The 20964-nt window shown below is 47.9% G+C and overlaps 1 protein-coding gene across 8 annotated transcripts in view; it reads left to right on the top strand.

The window, feature by feature from the left end:
• Positions 1-20964, top strand: part of PHACTR1 (phosphatase and actin regulator 1) — a 307440-nt gene that overhangs the window by 53706 nt on the left and 232770 nt on the right. For 2 of the 8 annotated variants that reach the window (XR_007152213.1, XM_047859040.1), the window contains exon 1: positions 1421-1595. The exons of 2 other annotated variants lie outside the window; for them this stretch is intronic. Coding sequence is in view for 3 of the 6 variants with exons in the window: in XM_047859040.1 (XP_047714996.1) it covers positions 1472-1595 (124 nt within the window). In the remaining 3 variants the exon portion in view is untranslated. Of the gene's footprint in view, positions 1-622; positions 711-1345; positions 1596-2271; positions 2461-20964 lie in introns of those variants that run through there. 4 more of the 8 variants (XM_047859039.1, XM_047859034.1, XM_047859036.1 and 1 more) reach the window with 4 other exon arrangements.

Raw genomic sequence — 20964 nt, 5'->3', positions numbered from 1 at the left:
TAAAGCTATAGATTGCTGCCCTCCACTGACCTCCTAAACCAGAATCCCAGTGCCCAGGGTCCCCGAAGCTCTACTTTTTTAAATGTTCATTTAGTTTTTGGGACACACACATACAGACACACAGAGCACAAGCAGGGGAGGGACAGAGACAGAGGGAGACGCAGAATCCAAAGCAGGCTCCAGGCTCTGAGCTGTCAGCACAGAGCCCGACACGGGGCTTGAACTCACGAACTGCGAGATCATGTCCTGAGCCGAAGTCAGAAAGCTTAACCGACTGAGCCACCCAGGTGCCCCAAATCTCTATTTTTTAAATAAGTACCCAAGGTGGTTGTGATTTGCGGCTTCTCCAAGCCTTAGTTCTCTGAAAGGTGATGCAGGACTTGGCAATATCCGAGTCAAGATTACCGTAATAGACATAGTATGATTTAGTTTTTGTAAAGCGCACGACAAACTGGATTAACTCGTATCGGTTACAACCCCACTGAGCCATGGGTTTGCCTTATTTAAGACACCTCTCTCTTTGGACATCTCGATAGATGTCATTCGCCTGGCTGAGCCTTCTTCACCGTGCTAAGACAGCTGGGGGAACCTTCGAGCCAAATGAGCTGGGCTCCCTGAGTTGCAACTTGTTTCTGAGGATTGATAAAAGCAGCCTTTCCTGTTCCGTGTTATTCTAAGTTTGAAGGACGCCGGTGGAAGGCCCCCTTCAGGTTGGGGGGATTTTTACGCAGGGTGAAAAGATCAGTTATGCCCTAACAGGTTGCCGGCTCCGGCGAAAAGTCAAGGGCGGTGGGCTGGACCCAGCAGAGAATGGTGATGTGTTCTGGCCCACGAGAGGGGCGCTCGCACCCCGAGGGCTCCGAGCGCAGCTGCCTCCGGTGTGGCCCATCTTGCTTGCATTTGGCGGCGCGAGGCTCCAAGACCAGGGGGAGGGGGAGGCTGGCGTCCTGCCCCCGAGCTGGAGAGGGAGCGAAGGTAGCTGCAAAGCCCAGCAGGCGCGAATCGCCGGGGCCCAGATTGACGGAGGGTGGGGCCGCGGGGAGGCAGTGCACGCGAGGCCGCGGGAGAGGTGGGCGCGCCGCGTCCCAGGTGCGACCGCCGAGCGCCTCCCGGAAGCCCTCCTCGCGCCGCGGGGTTCGGATTGGCTCGGGCGGCGAGGTCGGCGAGGTCGAGACCCTTTCGGCGCCTTCCCCACCCCACCCCCCTCGACCCGCCCCGCGGCGGTGGCGATGCCGTAGAGACGCGGGCGCGGGGCCGGGCGGGGGCATGCTGGCCGGGCGGCGGGGCGCGGGTGGCAGCGCGCGGGGGCCCGAGCGGCGCCCGGCCCGGGGCGCCCGGGGGCCGGATGGCGGAGCCCACGCGCGCCGCGGAGCCGGGGAGGTTTGCGCTCCGCTCGCCGCGCTGCAGGGAGGGCGCGGTGCCAGCAGCGAGCGCCCAGGGACCCAAAAAGAAAGCTTTTTATTTGCCGAAGATGAAGCCCCTGAAGGAGCCCGCCCCCAACAACAACAACGTGTCCTTTGTGATCCATTGTCAACTGGGCAAGGAGATCAAACACATTTGCAGCAACTGCAGTCGGGGGGAGGACGCCCGGGACGGTGAGTGCCGAGGCCCGTCGGGGCGGCGGCGAGCGCGGGAGGCGGGGAGGTGGCGCGGCCCGTCCCCAGTTTGGGGGCGCCGCCGGCGTGTCTCCCCGGAGAACTGCGGGGACATCCGCCCGCCCGGCACTTTGCGGAGTGCAGCCCGGAGCCACACCGGGACCGCATCCGAGCAGCTGTATTTGCAGCCTCAAATGAGGGCTTTGAAACAGTTAAATGGGCAGCTCTGGGATTTCCTCTCGGGGAGATGGGGTTTGGGGAGGGGGGGGGGGTGGGGTGGAGATTTGTCAGCGGTAGCATTATTAGCTTTCAAAAGGTGATTACACCTGCTTTCCGGGCTTCTTAGCCATTCATTCTCCCTCCCATCTTTGCGCTCTGATGGGCTTTGCCCGGGGCGGCGTTACAGATGTGGGGTTCGGGTGGGTTCGCTTTGGAGAGGCGGTTCGGCCTCGGCCACGGCGCCCTGGAGACTTGTGGAGTTGTTGAATGATTTCTGTTTGGAGTGAAACATGGCTGTGATTTTTGGAGCGCAGCTGCCGGCCCCTCTTGGAATGATGCCCCAGTGGCCAAAACGTGGGAGGTGGGGGAGGGGCCTGCAGCGGCTTCCTGCAGGTGAGCCCGTGCGGGTGCGAGCCCCGAGAGCTCCCCCAGACCTGATCTGAAGTGGGGCGGGGAAAGGGTGCCGGGCCGCCAGCGACTCTGGGCTGCAGGAGCCCAGAACGAGGGACAGCTGGCGCGGACCAGGCAGCCGCCTCTGCAGATGTGGACGCGCCCGTGCATTTGGCCGGAGCCTCCGGGCGGTTCCGAAGCAGCTCACAGAGCCGACTCCGGAGGGCCCCTGAAGGTCGCGGAAAAGTTTTGGGCGGTAGGTTTTGCAGGGAGAGCATGAGCTCCTGGCCAGCCAGAAGCTCATGGCCTCGCTGACACGCACACTTGCTTGGGCAGGCAGATTTTCCCATCCACCAGGAGGGTTTCCCTTCTTCCCTTTGGAAGAACAGAGAGTATCCCTCCTCCGGTCCTTGTGGGCCTCTTCAAGTGCAGAGTAATGAAGCGACTGTGGCTTGGCTAATGTCTTTTCAAAATTAGAGTCCTGCCCGTGTAATGATACTTTCCTTTGATTAAACTGTGAGAGAGGCTATGCAGGATGGCACCAGGCATGCAGAAGGAGACCTGGGGCCCTCCTGGCACACAGAGCACACCAGTGAATCTCCTGTGAGGTGTGGGGGAGGAGATCCTTTCATGAGAAGCACACACTTACCGACTTGCGGTTTGGTCCTTTGGGTACTGTATAAACTGCGGGCGCTTCTGGAATATAAACGGATGAACGGGATGATGCAAAAGCAGACTTTTGCCATGTAATGAATGTGATAGAGCATGAGATGCAGGCTGAACTGTTCAATGAATCAGTCTGTGGACTGATGTGCTCCACACATGGGCTGCTCTCACAGCCTTGGGAGTTGATTTAAATTAGGATCGGGAAATGTGGCTACAGCAAGGAAAGGTTCCGGGTCTGCACTCAAGGATGCGTGGTTACCCAGGGGTATGAATGCTGTCCTTGGTACGCGTGTTGGTGCACACGGTCAGAGGAGGCAGGCTTGTATTTTTAGCTATGGCACCTATTTATGCTTGGGACACGCATCATGTCTGCGGTCTCAAACACTCTGGAATGCCTTAAGGAACGCCCTGTGGATGTTTGCGTATCCTCTGATGCAACTAAAGTATTTAATTCAAAGGATGCTAGTATGGGGGAGACCTCAGGTGACCGTGTCTAGGCGGCTAACCCTGCCTTCCTAATGCGTGTGGTGCACTCCTGTAGTCCAGGAAATAGAAGGAGGTTGAGTTTCGCCCTTCTTTTATGGCCAGAGCCCCGAACAGTGCTGCCCGCTGTCAAAGGGAAGGAAGTTCCAGTAAATTTCACTTCCTGCAAAGATGAACCTCGTAGGATGGCTCGTCATGAGTGAACTTTTCTGTTCGAGAAGTTCTCTAGAAGCTCCTTTCGACGTGACTCCTCTTTTCTGTATGCCCGGAGAGCCAGCTCTTTTGAAGGGAATGTGAAGGAAAGATAGTCCTGCAAACAGATTTGGTGGGGCTCCATTGAGGAGGAGTTTCCTTGCGTTGTTGCCAGCACCGTGAATGTGTCTGGTTTCTCGTGCGGCATTGAGGAGGCCACTTAGTGGCAACCCAGGAAAATTGTGGTTGAGTTGGCAAGTCTTCACTTGAAATGTTATGTGGGCAATATTTTATAGAAGCCTTGCTCACGGACTCTCTCACTCGATTTCTTTACATAGAAGATGGCAGGGGTGCCTGGGTGGCTCAGTCAGTTAAGCGGCCAACTTCGGCTCAGGTCATGACCTCGCGGTCTGTGAGTTCGAGCCCCGCGTCGGGCTCTGTGCTGCCAGCTCGAAGCCTGGAGCCTGTTTCGGATTCTGTGTCTCTCCCTCTCTGCCCCTCCCCCACTTGTGTCCGTCTGTCTCTCAAAAATAAAACATTAAAAAAAAGAAGATGGCAGTTATTTTAAACATATTTAAAAGCAAATTTTGTTAACTTTCAGTTAAAGACCACCTGTAACTACAAATATTTGGCTAACATAGAATACACTTTAAAAAGAAGTATTTCTGGCTGAGCATTCATTAAAGGTGAAATTACATTTATCAATTGCCATTTTATTTAAGAGTGTTAAAAAAAAAAAAAGTTCCTGATATCTACTGACTAGTATTAAAGATGCTTTGCTGACCTTATTCGAAGTAAACTTTTACTTAAAAAAAAAATTGTGAACTACAGGTCACCACTAATGGTCAACGATAGGTTTGTTTCGTTCATTTTTCCTGTTTTGGTGACATTACTGAAGCCATTTGCAAATCAGGAAACAAGCTTCTGTTGCATTTCAGTGCTAAAGGCCAAGTACACAGAGCAAGTACAGGGTAGAAGAAAGATTCAAACCCTCGTATGTTTGTCTCTAAAATCAAGGCGCTTTCCATCTTGCCATCAAATTGATTTTAAGTGTCACCCACACTGAATGTAGAGCATTAGGTACTATGGTTTGTGTGTGTGTGTGTGTGTATGTTCTATACATGTGCAGAGTTAATAGACCATGTTTATTAGGATATGGAATTAGAATTGCAGAACTTCCTAGTACATTATTTTTTTTTAATCTGCCTTATCTACTTGACAGGTTGGAATTGGTAGGAACAGAGGGAGAGAAAGTTTTAGCTAAGTAGATTAGAAGTAATGCACATTGTAAAGCTATAAGAAACATGGCTAAATCATCACAGAACTTGAATTGGAAGTCAATATGAGAATATGATTTAATTTACAAATAGTTGAAAATCAACTTTAAGGAGGAATCTATTCTAGAAGGCAAGGTATTTCTGTATATAATTTTGTACATACTTACTGTATTTTCTATTCTTATTTGAATCCCTTTTAAGTCTGTTAACAGGGAGGGATCACCATAGGAATTATAACATCATGAATCATTACTAAGATGTAATGCCAAGTAATCGTAATAGAAATAAAATACTTTTAACATTTTAAAACACTTTTTAGGACAATTTTGAGGGACACCTGGGTGGCTCAGTTGGTTAAGCGTCTGACTCTTGATCTCAGCTCAGGTCTTGATCTCAGGGTTATGAGTTGAAGCCCCACATTGGGCTCCACACTGGGCATGAAGCCTGCTTAAAACAAACAACAACGAAAAGAACAAAAATACTTGGAAGCTTCTGTCTTATGGTGGCATATTTTAAAAGTAATCAAATGATTTAGAGATCAGACCTATTGATTGCAGGTTGCTGTGCCTTTCACATATGATTGATCAATATTTCAAGGTTGCCACTTTACTAAACATGATTTCTACTCAAATGTTCACATAGAAATTCATGAATCCATTGACTCGCTAGATACATTTCCAAATTTTGTTTACAGATGAGAAATATTTTCCGTGTTTCCTAGTGGATTCCAATTGGAACTTTTTTTTTCAAAAAATTTTTTTAATGTTTATTCATTTTTGAGACAGACAGAACAGAGACAGAGCATGAGCAGGGAGGGGCAGAGAGCAAGGGAGACAACAGAATCTGAAACAGGCTCTAGGCTCTGAGTTGTCAGCACAGAGCCCGACGCAGGGCTCGAGCTTATGGACCGCGAGATCGTGAGCTGAGCCGAAGTCGGATGCTTAACCGAGTGAGCCACCCAGACACCCCAAGAACTTTTTTTAAGTGCATTTATTTTGAGAGGAGGAGGGGAAGAGAGAGTGGAAGAGAGAGAATCCCAAGCAGGCGTCTCACCATCAGCACAGAGCCTGATGTGGGGCTTGAACCCACGAACCGCGACATCATTAATGTGAGCCGAAACCAAGAGTTGGATGCTTAACCAACTGGGCCACCCAGGCGCCCCTCCAATGGAAACTTTTAGAGTGACAACAGTTTGTCCTAATATTCCTCTGTGACGGGCTCTAGGGTTCATTCAGCAAGATAGCCTTTTGGGAGAGAATGCCTTTTGGATTTCTGTGGGTCAGAGCCCTCATTTTGCAGGTGAGAAAATTGAGGTGCATAATGGTCAGGCGAACAGTCCCCCGTGGACCCAATCACCACTTGGTGTCAGGGCTACTAACCGAACCTGTTCCTTCGTGAAGGAAGCCGTTTCTAGTGATGGCCCAAGACTGGCTCCTGACTCCTGCACTCACTAGCTGGGTCACTTTAGGATACTACAGTATCCTTTCCTGTGTGTGCAGAATGAAAACACCCATTTCTACTCTACGTTTAAGAGCTAAAACCCATGCCTCTAATAAGTCCGGTGGAGTAGAAATGAGACTAGGGAAGAGCCCCTTCAGCATTGCACAAGTCAGGAGAATTTTGTTGTTGTTTCAAAACCTTCGCAACGGTGACCAGTTATGTTCTAGGTAAAAAGACTCACGTGTAGATCTGAATTTACAACGGCTAAGCTTTTGTTTTGGGTCTGTTGAGGGATCCAAAAAACGGGCAAGGAGAGATCTAGTTGTTTCTCCGAGAGGAAGAGGAAAGGCCAGGAGCTGAAGGAAGTAGTGACTGGAGGGATGTCTGGGTGGCACAGCGAGTTAAGCGTCTCGATCTTGGCTCGCGTCATGATTTCGAGGTTCATGAGTTTGAGCGCTGACGGTGTGGAGCCCGCTTGGAGTTCTCTCTCCTTCTCTCTGCCCCTCCCCCGCTTGCCCTCTCTCTTTACCTCCAAAAGAAAGAAAGAAACTTTAAAAAATATACTTAAAAACAAAGAGAAGTGATCGGAGGATTTAATGGACGTGGGCCTGACGAGCCCTCAGAGTCAAAGGGACGGCTCTGGAGGACGTGGTCCTCCAGCAAGAGACGGAGGCAGGAAACTGCTTCCTTAAGATCAGGAGAGCCTAGGAAAAGCTGTGACTTGGGCTGAGCGTAGAGGCTGTGTGGAACCCTGGAAAGGGCACTCGCTCAGCCAGTAGGGCAGAACGGAGAGGAAGGGCTTAGCAGGATGTTGGGACTGGTGTACTGAGTGGGGAATGTTAATGCAGTTGGGTTCTTAAAACTTTCTTGCAAAGCATCATGGACTCCCAGCCATGGAGCCGTTGACTGATTGTCTTACAAATAGTGTTAAAATCAGCCGCTGGAGTGTGCCGGGCCCCCTTGGCTTAGCAATAGACACCAACAGGTACAACAACCAGTTATGGCCTTCGAAGAGTCTGGACTTGAGTGAGAACAGCAGGAAGTAAACTGCTGAATTACCAGAGGGAGCCATTAACTGAGTAAAGCAGGAGGGCTTCCTAGAGGAGGTGGTATTTGCAATATCACAATAGAGGAGTCCTTCCGGTAAGGGGAAAAAAACCCCAACAAGACATACGCAAACGATGGAAGCTATAGAAGAGCATGGCTAGCTCAGGAAAAGGGAGAAGTTCAGCAGGTAGAATTTGAAATGGATGGGGAAGCGAACATGACTTCGTTTGGAAACGTACGTTTTTTCCAGCAATATGTGAAGCGTTTTTGTGTGCCATGTTAAGTTTGGGGAATATAAAAATCAGTAAGACTGTATGGTCTTTGCCCTCAAATAGCTTATAAAAATTTTTTTAATGTTTATTTATTTTTGAGAGAGAGAGGGAGACAGAGTGCGAGCTGGGGAGGGGCAGGGAGAGAGGGAGACACAGAATCCGAAGCAGGCACCAGGCTCTGAGCTGTCAGCACAGAGCCCGACGCGGGGCTCAAACCCACGAACCACAAGATCATGACCTGAGCTGAAGTCAGACGCTTCACCGACTGAGCCACCCAGGCACCCCTACCCTCAAGTAGCTTACAAAGTAGTACAGGGAGATGCGTAGACAAGCGTGTGTGCAGAAGTTTTAAAAGGGTTTGAGAGAGAAAGGTATTGTTTGAGAGGCTGAAAGTAGAGAATGGTCAGCCCCACCCTGGGAACGAGGGAGGTTAGGAAGATCCCGGGACCATTTCCAGAGTTTGGATTCCACCCAGTGAGCGCTGAAGGCTGCACATAGATTTTTTTAAGCAGAGGTGGTGTGAACAAGTTACCTTTTAAAAACTATTAGGGAAAATCTTACACATATGCAAAAGCAGACCGAAAAGGATAAATGAGCCCCTCTGAATTTATCACCCCCATTCCCCAGCTCCCGTGTTATGTTGAAGCGCATTGTGAGTGGGTTTTTAGGATGGTGTTGCTGGCAGACAAGAGAAAGGTCCCTAATGCCACAGCCACTCAGAGTTCAAGAAAGGGCGTTTCAAGACCTTGAGCGGTGAGTGTCCAAAGATCAAGATTCTGTGATTCCGTCACAGACCCTTAACAAAGCCCCAGGAACACCTTCCGGCACCAGCGGCTCAGAGTCACGTGGCCTTATTTTTAGCAGAGCTTTGAACTCCTGTGTGATTTGACTGATAATTCCCCCTTCCATTTTAATATCTTTTGTTCTGCAGACAGCATCTGTAAATACTCCCTTCGTTCAGGAGAAAAGATGTTAAAAATATTTGTAAGATCTGTAGCTTAAAATATACCCACGTGTCTAAAGGAGGTAAAAAGGATTCATACATAAGATCTAGATATGAAACCGTATTGGTGGAAGGAGGGATCGATAACGTGCTTACTGGCTCCAAGCTTTCATTTCTGCAGTTTGCTAATTCATAAGAATGGCAAAAAACCTTTTTGGGCTTCCGTAGGCGTTTAGAGTTTCAAGCCCTGTGTGGAAGGAGGCGCGCAGTGAGCCAGTTAGCAGTTACCTCTGACGGCTCGGAGCTCTGTGCCAAGTAAGCATTTGTGTTGAAATTGTTACCGCCAGAGGCCCTGGGGGAGCACAAGGGATGAGCTTCCCTTCGACCAGCAGGTTGATAAGGGCGAGAAGGAAAAGGCCAAAGGGCTGCAAGTTGCAAAGATCCGGGTAAGCGAACCAGGAGCCGAACAAGAATCCGGTTGTCGGGATGAAAACAGAACAGTGGAGATTCTCTGCCTCGGGACAAGACAGCCGGAACGCTCGCAGTAGACCGCGTGCAAGAGACAATGTGATGGTGGCTTTGGCCGTCATTTCTACCTCGGAGGCTGGAGGAAGGGTAGAACACGGTCATTGATTGATTCGCCTAACAAGCATTGATGGCGACCGTGAACTTGACGTGTGAGATAGCTAAAGGAGGAGTTTGTGCTGTGGGAACACCTAGCAGAGGGCTACCTTCTTGCTATGCAGAGGTAGACTGAGGACGTTGCGGACGCCTAGGTGGGGGGGGGGGGCTCCACCTTCTTGAGAGAGAAGTCTAGAGTGGGGGGAGAACGGCACGTGAGCTCAATCGTGGTGGGTGAATAGCATTGGTCTGGCAAGAAGTGTCCCTCAGGCAGGGTCCAGAGCAGAGACAGGAATGGGTTAAGAGGCCCTGGGAGAGGACATTAGTTATAAAGTGCTCAGAGCCAGGGTCTTTCTTCTCTTTCCTCCTCGCTGCTGTGTTTTCAGCGGCCGGAACGCACACAGATATTAGGCACTTAAACTATGTTCATCGTGAGAATATACAAGTTAATTTACGAATGTTTCATCTGTTTGGTAAATACGTGTTTACTTATTAAAGTGACTGCAGGGACCGTGGGGTGATAAGGCTGGAGTGGGGGCTGGGGGGTGCACCTAGGAAGGTGAGACGGGAGGCTGGGTCGAGGTCTATCATGTGGTCTATCATGTCGAGGTCTTGACTACCAGGCCAAGGAGCTGGGACACGGGCTGTGAAAGGATGCAGGAGGCCTAGGAAGATTTTCAGAATGTACAAAAGTTCTTTCTAGATTTACGGCTTTTTTTTTTTTTTAATATTGAGGCACAATTGACAAAATGGCGTAAGATGTTCAAAGCGCATGTTGTGATGATTTGATATACATTGTGAAGAGTCCCTCCGTCTAGTTACTGAACATATATCATCACCTCCCATAGTTACCTCTATTTTGTGAGAACACCGACGTTCTCCTCCCTTAGCTAATTTCAGTTATACATGCAGTGTTAACAGCCTGCAGTATTTGTCTTTCTTTGTTGGCTGTATCTCACTTCGCGTAGTGCCCTCAAGGTACACATCGTGTTGCTGCAAAGGGCAGGATATCCTTCCTTCTCTTGACTGATAATACTCCGTTGTGTATAGACCACATCTTTATCCATTCATCCAGTGATGGACAATTAGATTACTTCCGACTCATGGTTACCGTGAATAATACTGCAGTGAACATAGATGTGCAAATATCTCTTCAATATCCAATCTCTATTTCCTTTGGACATATACCCAGAAGTGAATTGCTGGATCATATGGCAGTTCTATTTTCAATTTATCGAGGAACCTCCATACCGTTTTTTCTGTAGTGGCTGCGCATCCCTTTACGTGGTCACCAACAGTACGTAAGGGTCCCCTTTTCTCCACATCCCCGCCCACACGTCTTGTTTTAGTTTGTTTGTGTAACACAAGAGCCATTCTAACAGGTGTAAGGTCATAGCTTGTGTGGTTTTGATTTGCGTTGTTCTGATAGTGATGTTGAGCACCTTTACCTGTACCTGTTGGCCATTTGGAGTCTTTGGAAAAATGCCCAGATTCTCTGCCCATTTCTTCATTGGATTATTTGCTTTTTCGCTGATGAGTTGTATGAATTCTTTTTTTTTTTCAACGTTTTTTATTTATTTTTGGGACAGAGAGAGACAGAGCATGAACGGGGGAGGGGCAGAGAGAGAGGGAGACACAGAATCAGAAACCGGCTCCAGGCTCCGAGCCATCAGCCCAGAGCCCGACGCGGGGCTCGAACTCACGGACCGCGAGATCGTGACCTGGCTGAAGTCGGACGCTTAACCGACTGCGCCACCCAGGCGCCCCTGAATTCTTTTTTTATGTATTTTGGATACTAACCCCCTCATCGGATATATGATTTGCACATATCTTCTCCCATTTCGTAGATTGCCTTTTCATTCTGCTGGTGGTTTCCTTTGCTGTGCAGAAGCTTTTTGGTTTGATGTAGTCCCAATAGTTCCTGTTTGCCTGTTGCTTTTTGCTGTTGGTGTCAAATCCCAAACAAAGCAAAACAAAACAAAACACTGCCAAAACCCATGTCGAGGAACTTCTTCCCTCTCATCTAGGAGTTTCCTGGTTTTAGGACTTACGTTCAAGTGTTTAATCCATTTGATTTTTGTGTGAGGCCCAGTTTCATGCTTTTGCATGTGGTTGTTCAGTTTTCCCACCACCATTTCTTGAAGAGATGATCATTTCCCCCACCGTATATTCGTGGCTCTTCTGTCATAAACTAATTGACCATACGTGCATGGATTTTTTTCTTTCTGGGCTCAGTATTCTGTTCCGTTGATCTGTGTGTCTGCTTTTGTGCCAGTAGTAACACACTGTTTTGATTACTATCGCTTTATAATATAGTTTGAAACCAGGAAGTGTGATGCCTCCTGCCTTTTCTTTCTTTAAGAAAGCTTTGGCTCTTTGGGGTCTTTTATGGTTCCATACAAATTTTAGGGTTTCTCCCCCCTATTTCTATGCAAAATGTCACTGGAGTTTTAGGTGCTTTGGGATGTAATCCATACACTATATAACTCATCCATTTAAAGTGTGTAATTCAGGGGCACCTGGCTGGCTCAGTTGGTTGAGTGTCCGACGTCAGCTCAGGTCATGATCTTGCGGCTCGTGAGTTCAAGCCCCACGTCAGACTCTGTGCTGACAGCTCAGAGCCTGGAGCCTGCTTCAGCTTCTGTGTCTCCCTCTCTCTCTGCCCCTTCGCCCCTCCCACTCTGTCTCGCTGTCTCTCAAAAATAAATAAACGTCAAAAAAAATGTACTTCAGCAGGCTTTAGTATATTCACAGGGCTGTGCATACATCACCACAGTGGATGTTAGAACGTTTTCATTACCCAAAAAAGAAACCTTGCCACCCCCAGCCTGTCCCTGCAATCCGTCTATCCTCCACTAACCCTAGGTAACCACCAGTCTACTTTGTGTTTCTATAGAAACAGTCTATAGACAACAGTTCTATAGACGACAGTCTACTTTTCTGTTTCTCTGTGCATTTCGTGTAAGTGGAAGTTTGATCCATTTCAAGGTTGATCCGTGGCATAGCACGTATCACTACTTCATTTCTTTTTAGTGCTAAATTATTGCATGGATGTGACACGTGGTGAATAATACTGCTCTGAGCATTCACGTACAAGTTTTAGTGTAGACGTAAATTTCATTTCTCTTGGGTGTTATACCTAGGAGTAGAATTGCTGAATCACATGGTTATGCCACTTACCCATCTGAGGAAGTGTCAGAGTCTTTTTCAAAGGGGCTGCCATTGTACCTGAAGGTTCCATTCTTCCACATCCTTTCTTATCTTTGTCCCCTGTATTTTTGGTGATAGCCTCTCTAGAGGATTTTTGAGAAGGAAAGAAGGTTCTGAGTTGGTGGTCAAGAAGAGAGTTAATTCACTCCATTTAAGGAAGCCAGTAAGGTTTCATATTTTTTTTTTTTAGAAAGTCTAGACGTCTTACATAAATCTATTGCACTTTATTTATTTTTTGAGGGTTTTTATCTTAAGAGCGAGACCGAGTGCAAGTGGGGGAGGGGCCGAGAGAGAGGGGGACACAGAATCTGAAGCAGGCTGCAGGTCCTGAGCTGTCGACACAGAGCCCAATGCCGGGCTCGAACTGACACGCTGTGAGATCATGACCTGAGCCGAAGCTCGGAGGCTCAACCAACTGAGCCATCCAGGTGCCCCAATATATGACACTTTATAATTGGCACATGTTGTTTCCTTGTGATCATCAGAACAGCCTTTTCACATTGGAACTACTATGGTGGCCATGTTAGAGAAGAGGGAACAGAGAACCAGAGTGGTCACGGCATCCTGTGTGTCATGTGCTGAGGCTGCTGTACCTGGACTGTCCCTCTGATGCCCCCTCGAAGGTGTGAGCCTCTGAGAAGACACTAGTTATTTTGGTCAATGAAGTTCAACTTTTTTTTTTTGTTGTTAAGCTTATTTTTTTTGAGAGAACAAGCGAGCAGGTGAAGGATAGAGAGGATTCCAAGCAGGATCCACACTGTCAGTGCAAAGCCCTGTGTAGGGCTCAAATTCATAAACTGTGAGATCATGACCTGAGCCAAAATCAAGAGTCAGATGCTTAACCAACTGAGCCACCGGGGCGCCCCTGAAGTTCAACTTCTCAAAGTGATTAATTAAATGTGAAAATGATTCTTCCAGAAACATCTGGGCAAAAACCAACACCCAAAGCAAACTGTCAATTCGTTAAAAGGGGCAAGAGGAGTCTATGCGGTGGAGAGTGTTTGAGTAGCATTAGGAAGTGTTGGGGACCCACTTGGGTCACCGTCACCCTGAATTTTTTCCACTTGTAAAACGAATTTACTTCTCTTCCTTAAACATGTTGCCAAGGTGCCTGAAACCCAGCTAATCAGAGCTTGGTGAGCTTTGGCTCATGAGCCCTCTGCCTGTTTTTGTAGGTCGAGGAAGTTTTTGGTTTTTTTGTGTATTTGTTTATTTTGTTTGTTTTACAATTTCAGATGGTTGACCAAAATCACAGGAAGAGTAATATTTAGTGACATGACATTTAGGTGAAATTCAAATGTCGGTGTGTATAAATAAAGTTTTATTGGAACACAGCCACGCACAATCATGTATGGACTGTCCATGGTGGCAGCCGCACAGCTGAGTAGTTGCAACAGAAACCCCGTAAAACCTCCAGTATTTACTCTCTGACCCTCATCAAAAAACTTTGCTGATCCCTGACTGCATCAAAATTCCTCTAATGAGATGATGCCGCTTCTAACCGTCTCTGCACAATATCTGATTCTGAGTCCAGGGGGACCCTGGCAACATCTGTGATGCTCACCCGGACCTGCAGTTCTGGTTTTTATAACGGGCTACTTGATGTCCTAGGGTGTCCAGAGGGACAGATTTAAAGTGAAAATCCACCCAAAAAGAAACCGCTCCTGGGAATTGGGTTTGCAGACTCTCTTTGCTCCCCACCCCCACCCTGACCTTTATGTGGGCTTGAGGCTGGCACATTTTTCAAAGGGAGTGGATTTCAGATCCCCACCTAAGAGTGAACCATCTTGACTCTGCTATTGTTTCTGCATGAACTTGAGAATAATCGCCTCCGCTATCTTGGCACATGGAGATTTGCCTCCACAGTAATTATTTTGCAACCCACAAGAGTAATTATAAAATCAAATAATTATCTTCTAAACAAGCTGCAACCCCAGCCGTGGTTCTTCAAGGGGGAGGGGTGCTCCCATTCTTTAATTTTCATTTTTAGACGTATAACATTTCTGCCTCCCTTGTCCCCCCTCTCCCCGTACCTCAGTTCTTGTGTTATTTCAAGTACAATAACCGTCTATAATGAAGCAATAGCTCCTTTCGATGCAGCCTCTTTAAAACTGTAGCCCTGCTCCAAGTTTAGGAGCAGAAAGAGAAGCCAGCAAGAAAAGGGAAAAGCAAAACCTGATTTAATTTGGGGGGGGGGGTACCAGGAAATAAAATTGCAAAAGGGAAGATCCGCCTACCTAACTACATTCCTGGTGTTGGTTTGAATTACTGAGAGCCGCATTGTAGCGAGGACTCCAGATTCTGAAGGTTTTCTCAGTAAGAGCTGGCACCGGTATTTCCTGGCACAAAGGGAGGAACGAAATCCGCTCACACAGTCAGCAACCATCCATCGCTGACAGGCTGGGCACATACCAGAATTGGGTTATCGCACGAGAGACTTCAAGTCTGTGTATGGGTGTTTGTCTGACATAACGCAGCAGACACTGTATGTAACGCTTATTTATATGTTGGGAAATTGGTACCTGCCTGATAAACTGAGCTTACTTGCATGTGACGAAAGGGCGTATAGAGAAGCAGATCTTAGTGACTGGGGCCGTCACAGATTTGCGCCCTCAAGAACGACCCTCTGCAAATTTCAGGAACTCCTTAACTTGTAACTTTCTTTGCCAGCCCGTTAAAGTCAAACACGCCACCCCCGGGAACTCATGCCCCAAATGAACACACGGTGAACCTCTTGGCTTGCCCAGGGCCCTAATGTTGTGTCATCCAGAATGAATAGTATGGTGCAGTTTCCTACCAGCCAGGGTATGAATTATTCATGCACTATTAAGCAGCCTGTGGTCAGAACACCACAACCCAGAGTAAAAGTGAATACAAAAGAAGAGATTTTAGTATTTGCAGCTGAAAGAGCCCTTTGCAGTGGAAGTAGAGACGATGGGCTCCTGGACCCCTCCCGGCCTTTCTCGAGGTCTTTGAGGTTGGATCGTGAATGTATATGTAGATTTCCTGCTAGGACAAGAAGAAATAGCGTGGACCACCCGGGGACTGTAGTAGTCCATCAGATTGCATGCCTGGGTTCATTTTTCAAGTTTTTTCTAGAAGGCAGAAGAGGGGGAGCATATACAAAAGGGAATATCTGTATTCATAAAGAAATAAAAGCATAACCAAGGAGAAGAGGGATTCTTTGGAAGAAAACGTAGAAACTTTGGAAGACCAGATATATATATGTGTGTGTGTGTGTGTGTGTGTGTGTGTGTGTATATATATATATATGTATATATACACACACACACACACACGCCAGATAAGAAGGGGGTTGTTCTCTCTGCCCTCCCATAGCGTTCTAGAATCCCAGAGCTTTTTAGAACCACAATTTAAATGCTGTTCTCTGCTCTACTCCATTTAGATGAGACACAGTGTATTGTAGAGTGATTATTTCTCGTATATAAACATCAGGTCATAACAGGGGATTGCACCCTTAATTTTAATTCCGTGGAGGTGACGAAATCTCTAATAGAGAAGCTGTGATGTAAATAAGGTATAATCAAATAGGTTACAAGGAGTGTGCGTGGGGGGGGGCAGGGAGGGAGGGAGAGATACCCTAGGGTAGAGTTAGCTTTGGGAAATTGTACAAATCAGCTGAGGAATTACATCATGTATAAATGGGTAGGAATATAACATTTTTAGGTTCAAATTATTTCAGTAGGAATGTTTAATCACACACCAGCATTAATAATCACCTCTTAAAAAGCTGCTTAAAATGAAATTGGATCAGGTGTACAATCCCTCTGTCTCCCTTCTTCTTGTCGATGGCTCTGAAATTCACCATTGGATTTACAAGCAAGTGTTGGAGACCAAAGAGGAGTGACATTTAGCGTTGACACGGTAAGTGTGACAGATGGGTCAGTGTGTGTTACCAGCTCAAAGTACATAAGTCCCCGCGAGTGAAATGGCCCACATTTACTTTGAAAATATCAGAGCCTAAATTACAGTAAGATTTAACTGGGAGGATTTCCACCATGATTTTGGAAAGCAGACGTGGCTTATTTTTATTGCAAAATCCTAAGAGTGCAATTCCTGGCAGTGTTTACCAGAGAGAAGGAATTAGCAGCCTCATGGGGGAGGGTTAGGAAAACAGAGCACCCTGTGGGAATGAGGTCCTGCATCTCGGTTCCAAGAGCCTCAGCCGAAGCTGACCTCAGACAAGCCACTCAGTCCCAACCTCTGGTTTCCTTCTTGCGAAAGGGGGTGCAGGATAGGAGGCCCCGTTGCTGGTTTTTCCAGAGGGTCTCGAGACCGTGCAGGAGGCTCCCGGGACGTTTTCGGAAAGAAACACAGGACTGTGCTGTGTTGTGCACTTTTTATAGCCACGGCACTGGCTTGGCTTACACATTCCAGAGGGAGGAAGGAGAGGCGTTTCTCTTTGCGTCTTCTCCTCGCCGTTCGTTAGCGATGGTGAATGGAAGAAGAGAGGACCGGACTGGCTGTATGTCCTGTAGGACTAGAGGAATGACCGCTGTTTTGTTTCAAGGGGAAAGAGCAGAGAGGTCCCCTGAGCGAGATGAACAGATGGCATCATCCGTTGCTGCGACACTGCTTCTGGCTGTGAGTGTCCTCACCCCCGTCCTCAGCCAAGCCCTTTCAAGCCGTGCAGGTCACAGAGCCGTGGGGGGCTCTGAAGAGCAGTCCGCAGAAGGCTGATCTACAAGATGGGCGACCCTGCCGATGACCATTCTTCCTACTGGAAAGATAAAGGCTACACGTTCTTCAGCAAGGGCGGATGGGCTGAGGTCCTCTGGGAAGTACAGATCGTCTTCGGAATTCACAGCCCTCTGCTGTTCAACTAAATCCACGCACAAACCGAAGAGTTTTAAAAATGAGCATCTCTGTCCGTGACCTAGAGCTACAAGATGTTGGAGTAGATCAGGGAGCAGGGAAGTTGGGAGCAGGGAGTTGGAGTAGATCAGGAAGCGGGTGCTAAAATTGGGGTACTTTGCACCTCCACCTTGGGTCTTGGTTCTCTCCCTTACTCAGCTGCCTTATGAGTATTCAGGATTATAATCTGTTGGGTTTTTAAAAGTTTAAATTTGCCTTACTGCTTGTGAGAAAGCGTTTTTTTTTTTTTGTTTGTTTGTTTGTTTGTTTGTTTGTTTTTTTGCCTGGGGTGTAAATATGTTAAGGTCTGTACTGTTACAACCAATCCAACGTAATAAGGCAAGAAAGACCAATTCTGTGCCATTTGGAAATACGGTCTGCTCGGATCCTGGGGTCTGTGTCATATTCCAGCAGAGCACCAGCGGAAAGCAGTCCCCTTCCTGCCAAAGACGGAAAGCCCAGGGAGGGGCTGTGCCATTCTTCTCTTTTGCGTCCCACAGGCAGCTCTGATTACAGTGTGAGAAACTTTACAATTCAAGTTCTAAAGTTCAGTGTCGAGATTCTTGTCCACCGTAACGAGATGTTTTCCTGGATGTAGTCCACGTAACACTTGTCCCTTGGGATGGTTATAGGCGGTATGTGAAAAATTTCAAGACCAACCTAATTTGGAAAACTGAGCTAAAACAAAGTTGGGTAGATTGTTTTCGTCTCTGAGCCCTTGGTACGCCCATGCGCTTTATGAAACTCCAAGAACAAAGGGTATATACTTATTTACCCAAATTACCGGGGTTTCTTTTGTTGTTGTTTCCGGGGGTGGGGAGACCATCACAAGGGATCAATGCCCCCGGGGACAGTTAGTATGCTGTTGCAGAATCCTGCCCTAGAAAATACCATATTGGCCGAATAAGTTCCCCCACTTTGAGAGATACAGAATGAAACAGAGCAGTGAGGCTCATCCACGAATATTCCCTTCTGCCAGAAGCTATTAGCACTACACTTGACATGCTAACAGAACTTCCGCTTTTGCTGACTGTATTGGCTCAGTGATTTTTTTTTTTTTTTTTTTTGGTGAAAAGTCCTCTGGATGCACATTGAACTGTTGGATTGATTGTACCCGTGCTTCAGGCAACCCAGGCCTCGGGGACTTCCTGTGGTGCTAGTCAGGCGATAGAACCATATGGCAGGGCCGGGGCTTCTGGAGACCTGGGATCTCCACGTGTGGGACATTTTAGGTCACTGTTACTCAACTGCAGGACTGTTGACATTTTGGACTGGACGGTTCTTTGCTGGGGGTGGCGGGGTCTGTGCGCGGTAGGATATTTAACGGCATCCCTGGCCTCTACCCACTCAATGCCGACAGTCTTAAAAATGTACCCGGGATTTTATTCAATCAGGTGTGGTGAGGGGACAGATGCGGAGACTGCCTCTGAATGAAGAGTTGCTTACAATTTGCAAGAGGAGGGGGCCACATGGGGAAGTAGTGGGGCTGGTCAGGAGGCAGAAAGACCGAGGGGAGAGCCTCGATCAGAGCTTTATTGTGGGTTTTTTGGTTTTGGTTTTGGTTTTGCAGGGAAGGACTGTGCAAGTCAGGGTAGGCAGTACTGAACGTCAGGTTGGATAGTCTGAGTAGTCTGTGACTGGCTCCGAGCTGTAGAGTAGTCTCTGGCTGTGGGTGCCTGGCCCTGGGGTGATTTAGGACAGAGGCGATACGAACTTGGCGTATGAGAATTAGACAAACGGAGGCAGGGGTCTGGGACATAAGCTTTGGATTGGTTGGTTTGCATATGAAAGACACTCTAGGGATCAGCTAGCCTCGGGAGGGGCAGTCCCTCCAGAAGCCTGGATGTCAGAGCATCACAAAATCCAAAAAAACCCATACAAGACGTGATTAATACAGTCACCTCTCGGTTGTGACAACCCAAATGTCTCCAGACATTGCCAGGTGTCCTTGGGGGTGGAGGGGGCGATGGGGAAGGGCGCAATCACCTCTGGGTTTAAGAGCCACTGATGAAGGGCCAAAGTGGGTCGCTCCAGCTATGAGTCATCTTAGCCAAGCAAGAGAGCAGTGTGGACTAAAGTCCCAGGAGAAGGCTTTGTGTGAAGGTGTTGATTTGGATTGGCAGAAGTCAGGAAGGAAGAAGTCCTAAATGGGAGGGATTCACAGGACCTGGAACCCAGAGGGTGGGGAGGGGAAGACTTCAGTATACTGAGTTTTTGGATGTTAACCATAACATCTCTTATCCATTTACCGTACGCCCAAGCCCTGTACCAATGACAGGAATCGTGTATTTAATCTTCCCAAGAGATCAGTAACATTGATCTCCTCTTGACAAAGAAGGAAACTGAGACTCAGAGGGATTCAGAGGCAGGCTGGGTCACACTGGTGGTACGTGTGGGGGTTCAGATTTGAAATCAGGTCTCTGTGATTAGAAATAACATCAGGTAAGGTGAAAGGATGTTACATTACAGACAGAAATGCCTAGATTTGGGGCGCCTGAGTGGCTCTGTCGGTTGAGCACCCGATTTCAGCTCAGGTCATGATCTCGTGGCTCGTGAGTTCGAGCCCTGCGTTGGGCTCTGTGCTGGCAGCGTGGAGCCTGCTTGGGATTCTCTCTCTCCCTTTCTCCCCCTCTCTCCCTCCCTCCCCCTCCTTCCCTTGCTGATACTCTGTCTCTCAAATAAACAAACATTAAAAACAAGTGTCTAGACTTAAAGGTGTGTGGTACCCAGCACAGCAGCAGATTCCCCAGCAGGGGACAGGTAGGATGTAGAGGAAATCTGTTTATCTCACGGCAGGCATGGGGAGCTGGCCGCAGGTGGCCTGGGGTGCTATGCAGCTGGGCGAGACCAGGTAATCCAGGTGTGACGATCTGTGCCAGGCCAAGGGTGACGCTGGTAGGATTTTGCAGATGAGCAGACGAAGGCTCAGAGAGGTACAGTGACTCGCCCCAAATCTGACTCCAGAGTCACGCCCCGAAGCATGTTATTAATACTCAGCGGCTGGGCGCTTCTGACAACTTTATCTCCTGTCATCGCTGGGTACACTCACACATTCTGTGTCTCCAAATATTACTTCTACTTACTGAACAAATGAGACAGAATTCTGTTACTTGATTCAACATCATGGAGACATTTTCCTTAAAAAGACAAAAGGGTTTTCAAATGTCTTTGAGCCCTTGGTTGGCTTGGGAAAACCTACTCCTTTTCTGGAATCCTAGCCCCTGAGCATAGTTCCCAGAAAGCCATTCTGCCGTGTGTGTGCCTCAGTTTCCCCTGCTCGCCTGTGAGCTCCTTGCGGGCAAGATTATGTTTTATTCATTTTCATATTCCTGGCGCATGACTAATTCCCTGCGGAAAATCAATACTATTTGGTTTTTGCTTTTTAATGATTTCAGACTGTGAGGAGATCATTTTTAGTACGTTTCATGTGTGGAACATCACCATGCTTCAGGTGAACTCGGTACAGAAGAAAAGGACGCTGTTTAGCCTTCAGCATGGCTACAAAAAATAGAAGCAGGGAGTCATGAGGAAGGGAAATGAAGCTTCTTCGTGAGGAAGGGTGAGGGCAAAGACTTCCAAGACCTGAATGTACGGAGCACAAGGTCAAGTTGACGTTACTTAGAGTTTAGACAGGCGTTGGCAGACTTTGTCTGTAAAGGGCCAGATAGTAAACATTTTAGGCTTTCACCATATGGTCTCTGTTGCAACCAATCAATTCTGTCGTAGCTCAAAAG

Source organism: Prionailurus viverrinus, chromosome B2, assembly GCF_022837055.1.
Source record: "Prionailurus viverrinus isolate Anna chromosome B2, UM_Priviv_1.0, whole genome shotgun sequence".
Lineage (NCBI taxonomy): Eukaryota > Metazoa > Chordata > Mammalia > Carnivora > Felidae > Prionailurus > Prionailurus viverrinus.
The sequence above is the reverse complement of the archived record's forward strand: the minus strand, read 5'-3'. Positions and strand labels throughout refer to the sequence as shown.